The sequence below is a fragment of the Microtus ochrogaster genome, unplaced genomic scaffold, assembly GCF_000317375.1.
Source record: "Microtus ochrogaster isolate Prairie Vole_2 unplaced genomic scaffold, MicOch1.0 UNK66, whole genome shotgun sequence".
In the NCBI taxonomy this organism is placed as follows: domain Eukaryota; kingdom Metazoa; phylum Chordata; class Mammalia; order Rodentia; family Cricetidae; genus Microtus; species Microtus ochrogaster.
The window spans coordinates 1,590,918-1,607,511 of record NW_004949164.1 but is presented as its reverse complement, the minus strand read 5'-3'; the positions used below and the strand labels follow the sequence as shown (position 1 = coordinate 1,607,511).

Sequence of the window (16,594 nt, the reverse complement as noted above, 5' to 3'; positions counted from 1 at the left end):
CAAATCCATCAGCAGGCTGAGAAATTTTTGGGTTTCCTCCTGCCACCTGGAAAGCGAAGTCAGCTTGGAAATCAGTAACAGACAGACAAATGGACAAACTATTACAATTCTCAGGCAACTGAAGGTATTCCTAGACATAGCAGATTACGGTATGCTGCAGCCAGCACAGCCTGGATAGCCAAGACTGGTGGGGGGTGCCGGGATTGAGACACGGAGGCTTCTTTTCAGGTGGGAGAACAGCAAGTTTTTATTTTGCCCCGCAACCTTTCATACCTCTACTCCTTCTGTGGAGACCCACTGGCCAGAAAGAACACAAACATCCTTGTCAATTCTTGTAAATTACAGGCCACAAGGAAGTTCTGCTGTCAATCAGGGGGAGTGAGGGCAGCTGGATCACAATAACTATAAAATTTGATCCCAAATTTTGATCTCACAGCTAAACTTTTTATGAAGTTTTAAATGAACCCAGGAATATTTATGGGTTTTTTTTTTGAACCTTTAAGAAGGGCATTGACATCTGCGCCTGCTACAGAAATTACAAACTTGCAAAATCTTTTCAGTTATATGTTCATAAAAGAGGTAGAGTGGGGTTGGAAGTTCTCACTCTGATGATTAGAGATGAACCTAAAAGTGTAGCCTATTTGTCCAAGTAAATGGAAAATAATGGGGAATGATGGGGAGAGGAAGATGGTGGGGAACTTTGTAACAGACACTTTAGGAAGGACTCTGCACTTAAACAAAATGGTTTGTTTGTTCTGAGTTAGTCTACACACAAGCCACCTTAATACTGTGCTTGTTCTGAGTTAACTTTACATCCCATTGGCCTAGGGGACTGCAGAGCTCTTATCTGACACCACGGGACATTAGTCAGACTAAGCATTGTTGGGTGCCTAGGTTCAGAGGTCAAACAGATAGCAGTCTTTGGAATTCAGTCGTGAAAAAGTGGGGAACAAAGAATAAGCTTGAACACTAATAATTAACTTTGTTTGCTTCGCTAGAAAACTTCTGGTTGAGATGGGGTCTTAAGGTGGCTTCTTTGGCGTGGTGGTATTCCTTGGTGGCTTGAGTTACAGTACGAGCTTTGTCGTTCCAGTGAGCGAGGACGCTGTGTGTGAAAAGTCCAATGAAATGGCTAGTCTCGTGTAAACGAAGTGTTTCGACTAGACCCAGCCAGGGCACCACCGAGTCGAGTCGTGGTCCTCCCACCGTCCTAGAGTGGAGCCGGAAGCTACTGGGCTGGAACACTGAGGGGCCATGTGACTGACCCTGCGGCCAGGGCGAGAGGACGTAGGGTCGTCGGGTTCCAGCGGGGTCGGGACGGCAACCTTGGGACTCTGCAGCAGCGCTTCTGGCAGGAACACAGAACCGGTCCACGCCTCGGAGCTGGGAGAACCAGAAGCGGGTGCGTGGCGGAAGCTGCCGTTCTCGGGCATGGGAGGGGGTGACGCTGAGACAGTTTCTTGCTTATCCAGGAACGCTCTAAGTAGCTCAGGCTGACGTCAGACTCCCTAATATCAGCCTCCCGAGTGCTGGGATTACAAACGTGATCCAACACGCCTGGCTTCTCTTGGTTTTATTTTTGTTGTGTTTTTGTTTTGAGAGGGTTTCGTGCCGCCCGTATTGGCCTCACTCCTTTAGCAGAAAATGCGTTTGATTTGAACCAAGCGCCGAGCTCATAGGCGGGCGCTACCACACATGGCTTCTGCTGCATGTTTAAGTAGTTTCCAATGCAAATAAACAGAATATTTGGGTAGATAATCCGAGAAAGATGGATAGACGTAGATGGCTTTAAGAGGCATGCGCGGTGGGGCCTGGGGTGATGGCGCACGCCTTTAATCCCAACATTTGGGAGGCAGAGGCAGATGGATATCTTTGAGTTCGAGGCCAGACTGGTCTACAAGAGCTAGTTCCAGGACAGTCTCCATAGCCACGGAGAATCCTTGTCTCGAAAAACCAAAAACAGAAAAGAAAAGAAAAAAAAAAGCCAGCAGTGAGAGCACAGAGACTCGAAAGCTGGAGTTAGTTTGTCTTATTTAGGGAATGACAAGGCCACCGGGGTGTTTTGAGAGCAGTGAATAAAATTGTCAGAAAGAATAAGTCTGTAGAAAAGGGTGGGCGTTTTGTTGTGTGAAGAACTTGGTCTTGGCGTGAAAGATATAATCCGACATGTTTTAAAGCATTTGTAATTGGAAATCCATAATAGGAATAGATGGGAGGATGGGCACAAATGAAATCAAGAATAATTCAAAGTTGGATGCAATGAAAAACCTACACCTGAGCATGGTGGCTAATTCCTATGGTCTTAGCACTTGGGATACTGAGGCAAGAGGATTGCCATTACTGACTGCAGAATGAGACCCTTGGAAGAAAGAGGAAAATTGGCAGGAATTCTGGTGGGAAGTGACTGTTGTGGTGGTTGTGGCTAGGTAGAGCCCACAGCATTCGCTTCCGGATCAGATGCACAGAAGCAAGAAAAAAGGAAAAATCAAAATTTTGAGTCTGTGGATTAAAAAAAATTTTTTTTTTGGACAGAAGCTCTGAAGTTCAGCTTTAAGACCTCTCCACGTCAAGTTTTCTCTGTAGTATAAGGTTAGAAATATTTCTTAGGTTTCTACGGAGATTGAATTAGCAAGTGAAAAGCAGGTGGAGCAACTCTGTTGGCTTGTTTATTATGCTGGGACATGACGTGTGACTGGTCATTAATAAGAAGAAAAGAAATTTAAGGGGTTTTTCATCTAAGAGTGAGATTTATAAGAGCCCAAGAACAAACAAACAAGCCAAAGTATTACAAGTGCGAGGAACTGAACGTAATTCACTAAAGCCTAAGAGAAGTTTAGACCGTATTAAATGTCTCGAGCTTGATCTTAATGGTGATGGCCCATCTTTATACTCAACAGGCACAAGGGAGGTGTGCTTCCTCCTTAGGAAGATCACAAGTGCAGTGTGGGAAATGGGTTGGTGTCAGGAACAGAGCAGTGGTTCTCAACCTTCCTAACGCTGTGGTTCTGTAAGACAGTTCCTCATGTTGTGGGTTGGTGTCAGGAACAGAGCAGTGTTCTCAACCTTCCTAACGCTGTGATTCTGTAAGACAGTTCCTCATGTTGTGGTAATCCCTGACCATAAAACTATTTCCATTGCTTCTCCACAGCTGTAATTTTGCTATTGTATTGAATTGTAGTGTTAGTATTTTGGAGATAGAAGTTTGCCAAAGGGGTCACGACCCACAGGTTAAGAATTGCTGCTTTAGAGTATTCCAAGTAAGAGACCATGTCACCAAGAAGCTACAAGAAAGATGTATTTAAGGGATATGAAGCTGTAGAAGCAAAAGAACATGGGACTGCTGGAGAGGTGACTCAACAGTTAGGAGCACTAGCCAATCTTCTGGAAGACCCAGAATCAGATCCCCACACCCACACGGCAGCTCAACCATTGGTAACTCGGGTTTTAAGAGATCTACACCCTCTTCTGGCACTCGTGTGATGCACAGATATACGTGCAGGCAAAGCACCCATACACAATTTTTTACAGGAACTTGATTAATTATATACATACAATATGAAAAGAGGAGGAGGGAATGGTAAGTTTTCTGTCTTTAATATCAAGGTAGCTGGACCCTCCCAAAGACGTTAAACTACTATATTGTGTATTGTGCAGTTATAATTAATCACATTTATAAATATAATTACTTATCTACTTACTATATTTCATCTAATTATTTTAATATTTAATCTAATTACTAATCCCATGTTTGATTAATTAATCACATAATTGATTAATTAAGAGTCACCACTAATTTATGTGTTATGCTTGTGCTAGAGTTTTTACTACCTTTAAAAAGAGATTAAATTTTAAATTGTCTATGTCTCGGTTTGTACCATTGTCCTTGGAAACAAGAAGGGTACTTAAATTTCTTGGTGCTGAAGTTGTCAGTATTGTGAGCCACCCAGCAAGGATTCAAGAAGTCTTGGTGGTACCCTCTGCAAAAGTAGGCTGCTCTCTTCACCACAGAGCCAGCTCTTCAGTCCCTTTATTAGTTATTTAAAGAAATAGGACCATTTTTTATATTAGTTTTGGTTAGTAGATGTCTAGAAAGAGATTTATTTTTAAAAATTTGAAAGTAGAAGGGGACTGTTTGGGAACAGGATCATGGGAGTGGGGTGGCAATTGATTGAGATACCTGTGTATGACATGCCATAATGAAATCCATTGTGCATAGTTAATAAGTGCTAATTTTAAAAAGAATAGGGAAAAAGGTCAAAGATTTATTGCAAGGATTGCCTCATGATTATGGCAGCTATCAAGTCCCAGTATCTTCAGGGGAATTAAGCTAGAAACAAAACAGCAAATGATTTCATTCTAGTGCAAGCCAGAGACATGGGAACTACGGAAGTTGATTATGTAGTTCAGGTCTGAAGACAAGAGACTTAGCACCCAGAGGAACTGAAGTCTCATCCAGAGCTGAAAACAAGAGTATCTGAGTTCAAAAGCTGCTAGAGAGGAAGTCTTACTTTACATGGGAGAGAGGATCAGTCTTTCTCTTCTCAGACCTTTAGCTGACCGGGCAAGGCCCAGTGCATTATGAAGGACAATCTGTTTTACTTAGTCTGCAGTCTATTCAAATACCTAAAATAGGGCTGGAGAGATGGCTCAGTGGTTAAGAGCCTTGCCTGTTCTTCCAAAGGTCCTGAGTTCAATTCCCAGCAACCATATGGTGGCTCACAACCATCTGTAATGAGGTCTGGTGCCCTCTTCTGGGCTGCAGACATACACACAGACAGAATATTGTATGCATAATAAATAAATAAATAAATAACCAAAATAATGTTTGACCAAATGTCTTCACACTGTTTCTCCCAGAATTAACTACCACAATACCAAACTATATTTTTCTCGCTGGTAGTCATCACTTTCTTGGACTTTTTCAAACATCTACTAACAGGACATGGTGATATAAGCCCCGCACATTCTTGTTACTTGAAAGGTTGAAATAGAATTTTTTCAGTGCAGGCATATGCGTCTACGCTAAGTAACATAGCATGACCACATCACAAAAAAACAAAAGAATACACTTGGTAGCTTTTAAATTTAATTATTTTTTAACTTGTATTTATTTATTTATCTTAAAAAAACAAACTTTTTCATTAAATATACCAATCCAAGTTCCCATTCCTTCCATATATCCCTCACCCCACCCTCCATCCACTCCTCAGAGAGGGTAAGGCACATTGCTTTGGAGAAGGTCCAAGGCCCTCCCTACTGTATCTAGGCTGAGCAAGGTTTCCATCCAAGAGAATGGGTTCCCACAAAGCCAGTACAAACAGTAGTGATAAATTCTGGTGCCACTGCCAGTAGACCTTATTTATTAATGCAGGATCCCATTGTGTAGCCTGGGATGGCCTCAAAACACGCAAGCCTACTGCCTCAGCTTCTGGAATGTTAGGATGTAGGCCTGAAGTACCAACTCTGGTTTTAGATGTTTGATGTTTTGTTTTTAATGCACCAATTCATATTTCCTTTAGTCATGTCTCCTTAGCCTAGAACAGTAACCTCCCAGCATCTGCTTTATGTTTTGGGGAAATTGGATCCATGCCTGTTGTAGATGGACCAGAGTTCTGGATTTCTCAGAAAGTTTCCTCAGCAAATTTATGATAAATAATATTTATTAAAAGTGTTCCATTGGTGATAGGGTAGTTGGTGTTGGAATCTTACTATGGATGCTGCTAAGTTTATTTGATTATAGGTGCAGCTGCCAGATACCTTTATTTCCCTTCATTAATACAGTGTTGTAGGTAATGCTGAGAACATTCTGTTCTTCCTTCTTTTGCCCCAGTGGTTTTAGCATTCATTTGTGGTTTTTAACTGAATTGTTTAATTTTGAGAGTTTAAAAATGATAATTTTTTTTTTTTTTAAAGCCAGGCCTTGGCAGCACACATCTTTAATCCTAGCACTTGGGAGGCAGACACAGGCAGATTACTGTGAGTTTGAGGCTAGTCAGAGGAATTCAAGGACAGGCTCCAAAGCTGTACTGAGAACCATGTCTCAAAAAAACAAAACAAAAACCGGTGATTTTTCAGATCTCCACTATTACTAGGTTATGTGGTATCCTATAAAGTTCCCTCACTTTGCTTATTTTGAAGAAAACAATCCTAAGGAAAGATTATTTTGCTGTTCTTACTACTAGCATTGCTGTTTCTGTGACTCTTGTGTCTTTAGGAGTGTCCCTGAGGATACAGTCAAAGAAAGTTCTCCAGAACAAAGTGCCTGCAGCACAGGATGGCACTGGCCTTGGTGAGTGTGTGTTCATGTGCATTCTTATTTTGAAAAAGTTCTTTGAGTTTTCAACATGTTCTGATCATATTCTGTTCCACACATACCTCTTCCCAGATCCACCCTAGCAAGCGTGCATACTCTTTGGCTCCCCTGAGTCTGAAGGAGGAGCTTCAGGTAATGAGGGGATCACTGCTGTTCATGGAATCAGGTGTGACCTTGGGGGTCCTAGCAGACTAAATTTAGTGACTTGCCACTCAGCCCAGTGAGAGAAGTGAGTGGTAGTGAAATAACAGGATTTATTACTTAGCATGTCCATACTGGGAGGAACCAGGAAGACAGTGCCCTAAGCCCCGTCTTAGGGCCCTGACAAGAGCTTCAGGATTAAATGGGAAAAGGACAAAAATCTGAGAGGAAGGGGGACAAATAGCATACATAGTCCTTGTCAGTCTGTCTTGGACAAATTGGTCAGCCATTGTTTCATGCTGGTTCTGTAAGGTCCTGAAAACTCCAGCGGAGTCACTACTACTGAGGCAGCCAGTACTGGTGCCCAGGGATCCCATCTCATGGGTGATCTGTCTGCAAAGTTCTTGGTCTCTTAGTGATATTAGCCAGAAAGGGGGACTAGAAGCTGTGCATTGAAGTTTAGGACTTTAATCCCAGCACTCAGTGGCAGGTAGATCTCTGTGAGGCCAGCCTGATTTACATAGCAAATTCCAGGCCAGCCAGAGTTACCTAGTGAGATCCTGTACAAGAAAGAAGAGTGGGGGTATTATCAAGACTAAGTAGATTAGGGACGATCGAGCTTTGTTTGCCAGTTGTCAGAGAGACACTTCTTAAATGATTAGGATATATATGCAGAGCTAAGTAGAAATCTGACTCCAAGTATAAGGTAGCAAAAGAGATGATAGTTGCAGATCCCAGTCTGTGCTTTAAGCCACTGTTAAAACTACTGTGCTTGGGAACAGGGATTCAAAGTTCAAGGAAACAGAAAAGGCCTTGGGCAGGAGCCGTTGAGCAAACAGTTCAGGCAGCTGCGCTATGAGGAAAGCACTGGACCTCGAGAGGTTTTACGCCGACTCAGGGAGCTCTGCAGACAGTGGCTGCAGCCTGAGACCCGCAGCAAGGAGCAGATCCTGGAGCTGCTGGTGCTGGAGCAGTTCCTGACCATCCTGCCAAGCGATCTGCTGGTCCAGGTGCTCGAGCACCACCCAGAGACTGGGGAGGACCTGGTGGGAATACTGGAAGATTTGCAGCGGGACCGTGGAGAAGCATTACAACAGAAGGTAAGGGGTACAGGTGTCCTTTTGCAGGAAAGTAAGTGAGCCCCCAGGTCAAATAGGTGGACATGAACACAGCAGTGGGGGGGGTCACTGCTCACTGCTGGTCAGTTTCGGCCTCATCTCTCCCTTGCCATCCCATGGTGTGAGGAGGCCCTTCATTCCTCTGCCTCTTAAAGTTTCTCTTTGTTCTCTTTTCTAACACTGAGGTGGCTTTTTGTAAACCAGCTTTCTAATTATCTGTACTTATCTCTAGGACCCAACCCAAGGAAACAGACAGACTGTGCTGGTTGGAGGGCCAGCCCTTCACAAAGAAGCACAGGAGCAGCTGGTCCTACCTGAGCATGAGCTGCAAAAGCCTGAGGAAGAGAAGGGTAAGAACTAAATGGCATCCTTTTACATTCGAGTAATGGTAGGCCTTGTAGTGCCCTCTGCCTTGGCACTCTTAGCTTTTTGTGTTTTGATTTTATCAGATATGTTGTGGTATAATTTATATATACAATCCACACTGTAGCCTCACTAGTCAGTGAGTTTTTTGTATATACAATAAACTTAGTCAGTACCACAGTCAAGATTTAAAAGACCAACCACTCCATAAACAATTTGAATAAACAACACACCAAGGAGAAGTGGATCTGGACCCCCACCTACCTTCTCTTCTTACCCGAAACTATGGATCTCAGGATCTCAGGCACAAGTTTCTTTATGCATTTTCTTATCTCCTTCAAGTGACTATAAATGCAAGTAATGAGGGCAGTTAGTTGTTCTGGGTTTGTTTGTTTGTTTTTGTTGGTTTTGTTGTTGAGTTTTGTTTTGTTGGGTTTTGTTTTGTTTTTTGGTTCTCCTTTGCAACTGTTCTATTGCTTATATTTTTCTTTCTAGTCTGATACAACCCTTATTTCTCTCCCCCATTTAGTGTCGTGTGTGTGTGTGTGTGTGTGTGTGTGTGTGTGTGTGTGTGTGTGTGTGTGTGTAGACAGAGTCTTCCTCTGTAACCCTAGTTGATCTCGACTGTAATTATGTAGACTAGGCTGGTCTTGAAATCTCCATAGTGTCTTCTTGATAGTTCCATTTAGTGGCCCTCTGTTCTTTTCTGTTGTTTAAATATAAATATATTGTTTTCTCTTCCTGAAAAGCTTTAGTGAACTGGGTACTTATATTTTTTCATATATGAAAACTGGCTATGTTGAGAAGAAGAGCAGCAAACCCCCAAGTTCAATAGCAAGTTGTCCCTGCCTCCCACACACAGGCACTTCTGTCACGCCCCATTTCATTTCCCATTTCCTCCTAGGTCCTCTCTCCTGGGTCTCTCCTGCCTCGTTCATTTTGTTCCCCACTTTTCCAACTCCCTGTTCTCCCTTTATCCTCTGAGTCTGGGTCAGTGCCCCACATGTGATGTCATGTTACATTATATTGTAGTTTCTGGAGGGCAGGTTTGTACCGTGCCCTACCCTTGAGTAACCAGTATCCACTAGTGTTTGGGTGTTCTTATTTCTACAGCTGACTTTCTGTGCTCTTCCCTTGCATGTCTAAGTTAAGAAGCCTCTGTTCCTCTCTTGGAGGGAATACTTCATGTTTCAACACATGATATTTTTGCGAATTCATTATTCTCAAGGTCTTGTGGTCCCAGTGCTGTTGATTTACTGATAAGGACTCACACTGCTTTTCTAAGGTTACATTCTGCTCAGTGATCAGTTGTCGCTATGCCAACAGATTTTCGTTTTTCAATGTACCATCCCTTTTTAATGTGATTGTCCTCGGGTGACTTAGTTTTATGGTTTTATGCTTTTTGTTCCCCATGTAACAAATCATGATCAAGTATGTGCATTCATGCTTAGTTGCTTCTATGTCTGTGATTTATATCACATAATAAAATTTAGAACATTTCACCTCCCACCATGACCCCTGTTCCCCCAAGCCAATCATAGTTAACAATTTCTTGGCTGTCGAGCTGGATTTGCTGGCACATGAATACATGAATGTGATCTCAGGACTTGAGAGGTTGAGGGAGGAGGCTTTGTGTTAGGCCAGGTTGTTCTGCTTATTAAACCTTTTCTCAAGGAAAACCAAAAATCAAAACCACAGATTCTTGTGAATCGTTCCATAAATATATTTCAAATAATCATAAGCAAAGGTTTTGTTTGTTTGTTTGTTGTGGTTTTGGGGGTTTTGTTGTTGTTGTTGTTTACTTTGTGGGGACTGAAGAGATGGCTCAGCTGTTAAGAGCACTGACTGCTCTAATAGAGAACCTGGTTTCAGTTCCTAGCAGCCACACTGCAGCTCACAAAATTCTGTAGCTCCAGTTCCAGGAAACCAGACACCCCCTTATGGTCGTCATGGGCACTACATGCATGTGGAGCACATGTATGCAAAACATTCATTCATACATATAAAATGTTTTGTTTTCTTTTAAATTTGTACACATGGCTTGATTTAAATATTTCTTCCTATTTGCAGATATCTTTTCCTGAGCACCAAAAATGAAATAAGTAGTGATGTATATATATTTAATGTTCTAGGTAAGGAACTCTGGAATGAGCATGGGCAGCTCATTGTAGTGGCAGACTCTTTTGGAAGAATACAATCATGCTACACAACATCTGAACACATCCAGGCCCTCTGTATGGACTTAAGCTTGGAAAAGCAACCAGCCATGCCCCAGGAGAAAACTAGCAGCCAATGGTTGGAAACTGAGGAGGGACTAGCCCAGCCCTCGGACCTGACTGAACATGAAAGGGCACATGCAGGAGAGTCCTATGAATCTACAGTGTATCAGAGTTCTGTTCCTACTGAACAGCCAGAAGACCTCTCTAGAGAGAAAGGTCACCCCTGCCATGTGTGTGGGAAAATCTTTCAAAGGAGTTCACACCTCGTCCGACATCAGAAAATCCATCTTGGTGAGAAGCCTTTCAAGTGCAAAGAGTGTGGAAAAGTCTTTAGCCAGAATGCAGGTCTTTTGGAGCATCTCAGAATCCATACTGGAGAAAAACCCTATCTGTGTATCTATTGTGGAAAGAACTTTAGGCGAAGCTCCCATCTTAATCGACACCAAAAAATTCACGGTCAGGAGGAGCCCTGTCAGTGCAAGGACTGTGGGAAAACCTTTAGTAAGGCCCTACTCCTCAGCCACCATCAGAAAGTCCATGGTCGCTTCAAAAGACATCATTGTAATGAGTGTGGGAAAGCCTTCAGTTTGACTTCGGACCTTATTCGACATCACAGGATTCACACTGGAGAAAAACCTTTCAAATGTAAAGTGTGTCAGAAAGCCTTCCGTCTAAACTCACACCTCGATCAGCATGTCAGAATCCACAATGAAGAAAAACCCTACCAGTGTAATGAATGCAAAGAAGCCTTTAGGCAGAAGTCAGGTCTCTTTCAGCATCAGAGACATCACCACAAAAAGAAAGCAGCTTAATGAGGCTCTCAGTCTGCGACAACAGAATGTCACATCGACAAGCAAACAATGCTTTGTAAAGTCAGCATGGCATCGATTCTTGGAGACTAAATTGGAAGCCATTTGCCTCCATTGCTTATTTCTTCTTTGTTTTTCTTAAAGCCATAATTAATTAGACTATAATAATTTTACTTTAGATTATAGGATCAGAGTTAAGAGTTCTTCACTACAGGATGTCACAGAGCTTTTAATGTGATAAGTACATGATTATCTCTAATAGTCTTGTGTATGAATGAAATCTTTTAAATCAGCAAATCAAGTGCCTACAGATTTATACAGAATGGGAGCAAGTTGATATTTTTGCAAGTACTATAGCAACAGGCTCCTGTAAAATAAAACTAATGAGGATTGGGGAGATGGCTCGTTGACTGAGCCAGTTGCTATGCAAGTGTAAGGACAGTGCTTTGGGTCTCCAGCATTCCTGTAGAAGTCAAATGGGTAAACGGCCCACCTGTGCGCCCACCCCTCAGGAGGCGGGAATCGGATCTTTAGAGCAAGCTGACTGCCTGTCCTAGCTATATCAACAAACTCTGGATTCAGGTGGGAGGATTTGGTGAGCAGTTGGTAGAATGATCAAGGCAGACTCCCAGTGTTAATCTAAGTGCACATGTATACCCACACATGTAAACATCACTCTACATGTGTGCATGCGCGCGCACACACACATGAAAATAATCCCCAGGGGCTGGAGTGATGACTCAGCAGTTAACACACTGCTCTTGCAGAGAATCCATCTTCAGTTCCTAGCACCTAGACAGCAGTTCACAATACCTGTAACTCCAGTTCCGGGGATTTGATGCCCTCTTATGGATGCTCTTGTACAGATAGTCCACATAAGCTCACACAGGTACACACATACACAAATTAAAAAATCGTCAAAAAAACTAAGCCCAAAATAAATGTAATAATGCTTATATGTACACATTCTCGAAAGTCTAACATGGGTTAGCTAAACCTTCTTCCTACTGGTTTACCCACACGGTCCTTATCTCCACTTTACCAGTGAACCATCAATGAATGCAACTTCAGAAAGCAAAGAGAATTTTTTTTTCTGTTTAACTGTGGAGCCTGCCCCTCATGGATTAGCTCATGTTATTTTACATTTCCTACCTGTTTTAACCACAGTATCAAATTAAGCTATAAATCAAAGTTTTCTTTAAACTATGCAAGAGACTGTGAGTCATTTAAATGACCTGTGTTGGGTTAATCTAAGCAGCAGCTTTCTTATGTGGCAACTCCAGTGCCATTAGCATGACTGCTTGAAGAACACTTTAATGAATGTCCCTTGGGGAAACAACTTTTTCCCTTTAATACCAATGATGCAAATTTTAAATGATATTTATTTTTGAAATAATTTTGACCATTAAAATAAAATCCGGTTGGAGAGGATGGTCATTATGTGATATTGATGCTGGTGATACAGAATAAGCTTGGGGAGTCTTCCCCGACACATTGCCAGGGTGGTGAACATTGCTTTGGGAATAGCACAGGGTATAGTTCTCCTAGAAAAGGCTTCTCAAGTTATGCCACTCTGGGAAGATAAGTGGACCTTTGTAGCCATTACAACTTGGTTTCACTACACTTGGTTTACAGATATGTTCCTTGTCCAATAGAAAAGGCTGGGGTCAGGCAAAGATGATTTATACTTTGACTCCAGTCTCAATCTCTGGCCTTTTGGCTCCATCATCACAGCCCATGCCATGAGCTTTTAAGGCCATATGACTGCCGACCCATCACATGCCAGGTGTTGACAAGGAGGGTAAAGAGGTTCTGCCTGGCTCGGTAAGCCCTTGTTGAGCAGCTTTCCCCAAATTTTCTTAGCATATGTGTCTTAGGCCAAAACTTTGACAAAGAAAGCAAGAGAGGGTCATGTTTTGTGCAGAGCTAAAAACGTGGCTAAAGGGATGAAAGGAAGATGTCACAGTCGCACCTAGCAATAGTCCTTGGCCTGTTTCCTCCTATTATGGCAAGCGGACTAGAAGCAACTTACCATCTTCTATAGGGATACCAGATGTGTAAGAGATAGGTGTGGCATTTTGAAACACTGAAAACCTTCATGCTAAGTCAGTTCTGTTGCTTATAAGCTAAAACTATTTTTTTCTTCTGCCTTTACAGACAAAATTAATTTGATATTATGGGTACTTTTTCCAAATAATTTGAGGACTATACTAAGATCAATACCTAAACAGTTCCATGTTAAAATTTAAAACTGATTTATTTCAGTTTAGTAAGGAATCATATAGGTAGGATTATCTTGTTCTGATGGAGAACTTTTAAATTGGAAACCCTGTATACTCAGAATTACTTGGTTATTTGGTCTAAGCTTTGGATAGTACCCTGCCTTTAATATCCAACTAGAGTGTAATAGAAGATTTGGTGTCTCCTCCCTCTCAGTTCTCCCATTTGTAGAAGGTAAATGCAGTTATATGATTTGCCACTACAGAATGAATATGAGCAAATAGGAGAGGGGTAAGTAACTGCTTGTCATATCTTTATAAATTCATAATTCGCTTATCTTCTGCCTCAGCTCCCTCCCCCCACCCCCACCCCTAGTGCTGAGATTGAAAGTTTGTGCCATCATGCCCACCACTTAGGTTGTGATAGAAGTTTGTATTATATTTTCCTAGTAATTTTTAAAGATAATATCTTTTCTAAATTATGTGCCATGGGGTGAGGGTGGGCAGGGGTGTCCATGTAGGCAAGAGTTGTTAGATCTCCCTAGGAGCTAGAGTTCAAAGCAGTGAACTGCCCAGTGTGGGTGCTGGGAATTGAACTCTGGTCTTCTAGAAGAGCAGTATGTTCTGCCAAGTTATCTCTCCAACCCTATTATAATAGTAATATAATACAACCAAAAAACAACCTTGAAGTTGGTACTGTGTTGCATAGGATACTGAAGCAGGGGACCATAGGTTCAAATCCAGCCTTAGCTACGGATTTATAAGACCCTATCTCAAAACACAAGCGCTAAGGATACATCTCAGTGGTAGAGCATTTGTATAGCATGTGCATGGGCCTGGGTTACGTCCCCAGCACCACCATGTTTTACTCATGTCCATACAAAAACCTGCATGTAGGTATTTATCACACCTGTGCTATCCCTAACCCTGAGAAGACAGCTAGCTATCCTTCCACAAATAGAACCTGTTTTAGAACATCCTTTATATTTCTACTGTTGAACATTCTTTTCCATGTTGATTAATCATTTGCTGCTGATTCTGTGAAAGTGATAATCTTTTTCTGGCTTTTCTGTTAACATTTTCTTTTACTCCTAAACAGCATGGCCTTTAAAAGTTAGAGAACTATCAAATTTTTAAATGTACATTACTTTTTGTCAGTTTGTGTGTGTCATATTTACCCAACAGATATATTTAAAACAATGTAAAAAACATAATTTAAATATTGATAATATAAAGAGAATACTTTCTTATGGAAATAGTGATATTGACAGTACTTTAACAGTCTGTAAAGAGTTATATAATATTTCAGAGTAATTTTTGAATAAAGTTCAAGCTTTAAAAGAAATTTAAAGATTTTGAATGGTGTTTCATATAGCGTTACTTAGAAAGAATATAGCCTAAGCTTACATTAGTGAAGATACATTGTAGCCTTTACAATGGAATACCATTGTTGGGATGTTTATAAACTAAGCTTGAGCCTAGGGGAGGCTCAGTTGGAAAAATGCTTATGACACGAGCATTTGAACCTGAGTTCAGACTGCCGGAACCTATGTAAAACGGTGAAGATAGTAGCACACAGCTTTAATACCCTTGGGGGCATGGGGATCCCTGGAGCTTGCTGGTCCGTCAGTGATGCTGTATCAGTGAGCTCCACAATCAGTGAGAGACCTTGTCTAAAAACGAGAAGAGTTAACAGAGCATCTGGCATCGACCTCTGGCCTCCACACCCACATGCACGAGTGCATGCTCGTGAGCGTGGTACAGAACACTTTAAAAGCTGGAAAACCATTCCATGCTGTCTTAGCAGAAAAAAACAAGTGCAAAATTCCATTGTGATTTCCGTAAGTGCTTCGAGCACTAATATACTATCGGAACAAACGTTTCAAGGGTTGTCCTGAGAATTTATAAAACTCAGAGAGGCTGTGGAAATGGGGCCCTGAGTAACAGCGCTTGCCATCAAGTCTGACAACCTGAGTTCAATCCCTAGGGCCTTTATAGCAAAACGAGAACCAACTCCAGGTTGTCCTCTGACCCCAATTCGAACAGACACAACGGAAATAAATGTAAATATGGTGATTCTTGAATTCACACTACCTGGGTTTTTGTCACACATATAAAATCTGTGTACTTCCTCACCTTGCGGCTTTGTGCCTTTTTACTCTTCCGGCTCTCCGCACAAGGCCGGGTAAAGGTAACTCAGCTTTGTCTTTTCAGATGCTAGTTGTCTAGGGAAGAAACTATTTTTCTCTCGAGGTGCTGGGGACTGAACCCAGTAAGTATGCCAAGCAAGAGCTCGCCCTTAGGTACATCCCACGGTTTTTTTTTTGGTTGAAATGATTGATATAAATGTACGCCTGATTGAGCGATTCGCAACCACCAGGAAAGGCTGGTGCCGAGCAGGAAAACCTCGACCTGGCTCCACCGGAGCACCAGAAACTGGGGTCTCGCTCCTGAAGTGCACAGCGGCAGCCGGAAGTTGCCTCTGAGCTCCAGCTCTGTCTACAGGAAGTGCTCCTTGGTGCCCCGCTCTGTCTGCAGGAAGTGCCCCTGTCCCTCATCTCGTTGGACCCCTCCGAACTGCACCATTGCGGGCTCGGACTAACAGCAGGCACAGCCAGACTGTGGAGCTCTGGCCTGCTGACTCCGGTAGCATCCTTTCAGGAGCTTGGCACATCCTCCTTGCACACGTCCCCTAAAGTTTTAAGCAGCAAATACACACTAACTGCAGTGCGCAAGCGCTAGCTCAGAGTCTTAGCATAGATTGGGCGCGCTAGAGCCCTGGCTAGTGCACCTCAGGTACATCTGTTACATACGTCAAGAAGTCCATCAGTCTGTGTTGGGTACCAGATACGTGCTGCGTTTGAAGAAGCGCAGAGGTCTGCTTGGGGCAGGGATGACTGTGCAGTGATCTGTAATAACAGCTGGAGAGCGAAGTGCACACACGTCCCGGAGTGCTGCCACCTGTGTGGCTGTCTTCTCCATTCGTAGACTATGCACATACAGAGTACAGAGTAGGCCACATGCCCGTGGGAAATTGAAAAGATAGCCCAGTACAAAGTGGGCAGGAAAATGTCAGCCTGCAGTGACTGCGGAGTTGAGAAAACTGATTTTCTTGTAGGTAGGAACTAACGTCTTGTATTCCAAGATTAACTTTACACCTGGAAATTAATTAGGCGTTTAAAATGATGGGTGGAAAACTGGAAGTAAAACGCAGGTAAGATCGATTCTGGGAGTCGGAAATTAGTTCAAGAAGTGTTTGAAACTCGGCGGTGGTGGTGGTGCTGGTGAAGGTGCGGCTGGTGGCGGTACTGGTGGTGGTGATTTTCAACATCCAGTTTAAAAGCTCCAGCTTATTTTGCCCACGCTTCTGACCCACTGGCTGGAAAACAGGATTTTTACTACCCCTTCCAGA

General features: G+C 42.6%; 1 protein-coding gene across 2 annotated transcripts; it reads left to right on the top strand.

Moving 5' to 3' along the window:
* The first annotated feature begins 1,264 nt into the window (after positions 1-1,264).
* On the top strand, positions 1,265-11,702 carry Zscan26 (zinc finger and SCAN domain containing 26). 2 transcript variants are annotated; one of them, XM_013354733.2, is made up of 6 exons: positions 1,265-1,402; positions 6,215-6,289; positions 6,386-6,445; positions 7,237-7,554; positions 7,805-7,922; positions 10,068-11,702. In XM_013354733.2, the coding sequence occupies exons 2-6, from the start codon at positions 6,275-6,277 to the stop codon at positions 10,964-10,966; spliced, it is 1,410 nt and encodes a 469-aa protein (XP_013210187.1). In that variant the 5' UTR covers positions 1,265-1,402; positions 6,215-6,274; the 3' UTR covers positions 10,967-11,702. The 2 variants fall into 2 exon arrangements, with proteins under 2 accessions (XP_013210187.1, XP_013210188.1); XM_013354734.2 differs by lacking the exons at positions 6,386-6,445; positions 7,237-7,554 and having other exon boundaries at positions 1,266-1,402.
* The last annotated feature ends 4,892 nt before the right edge of the window (positions 11,703-16,594 follow it).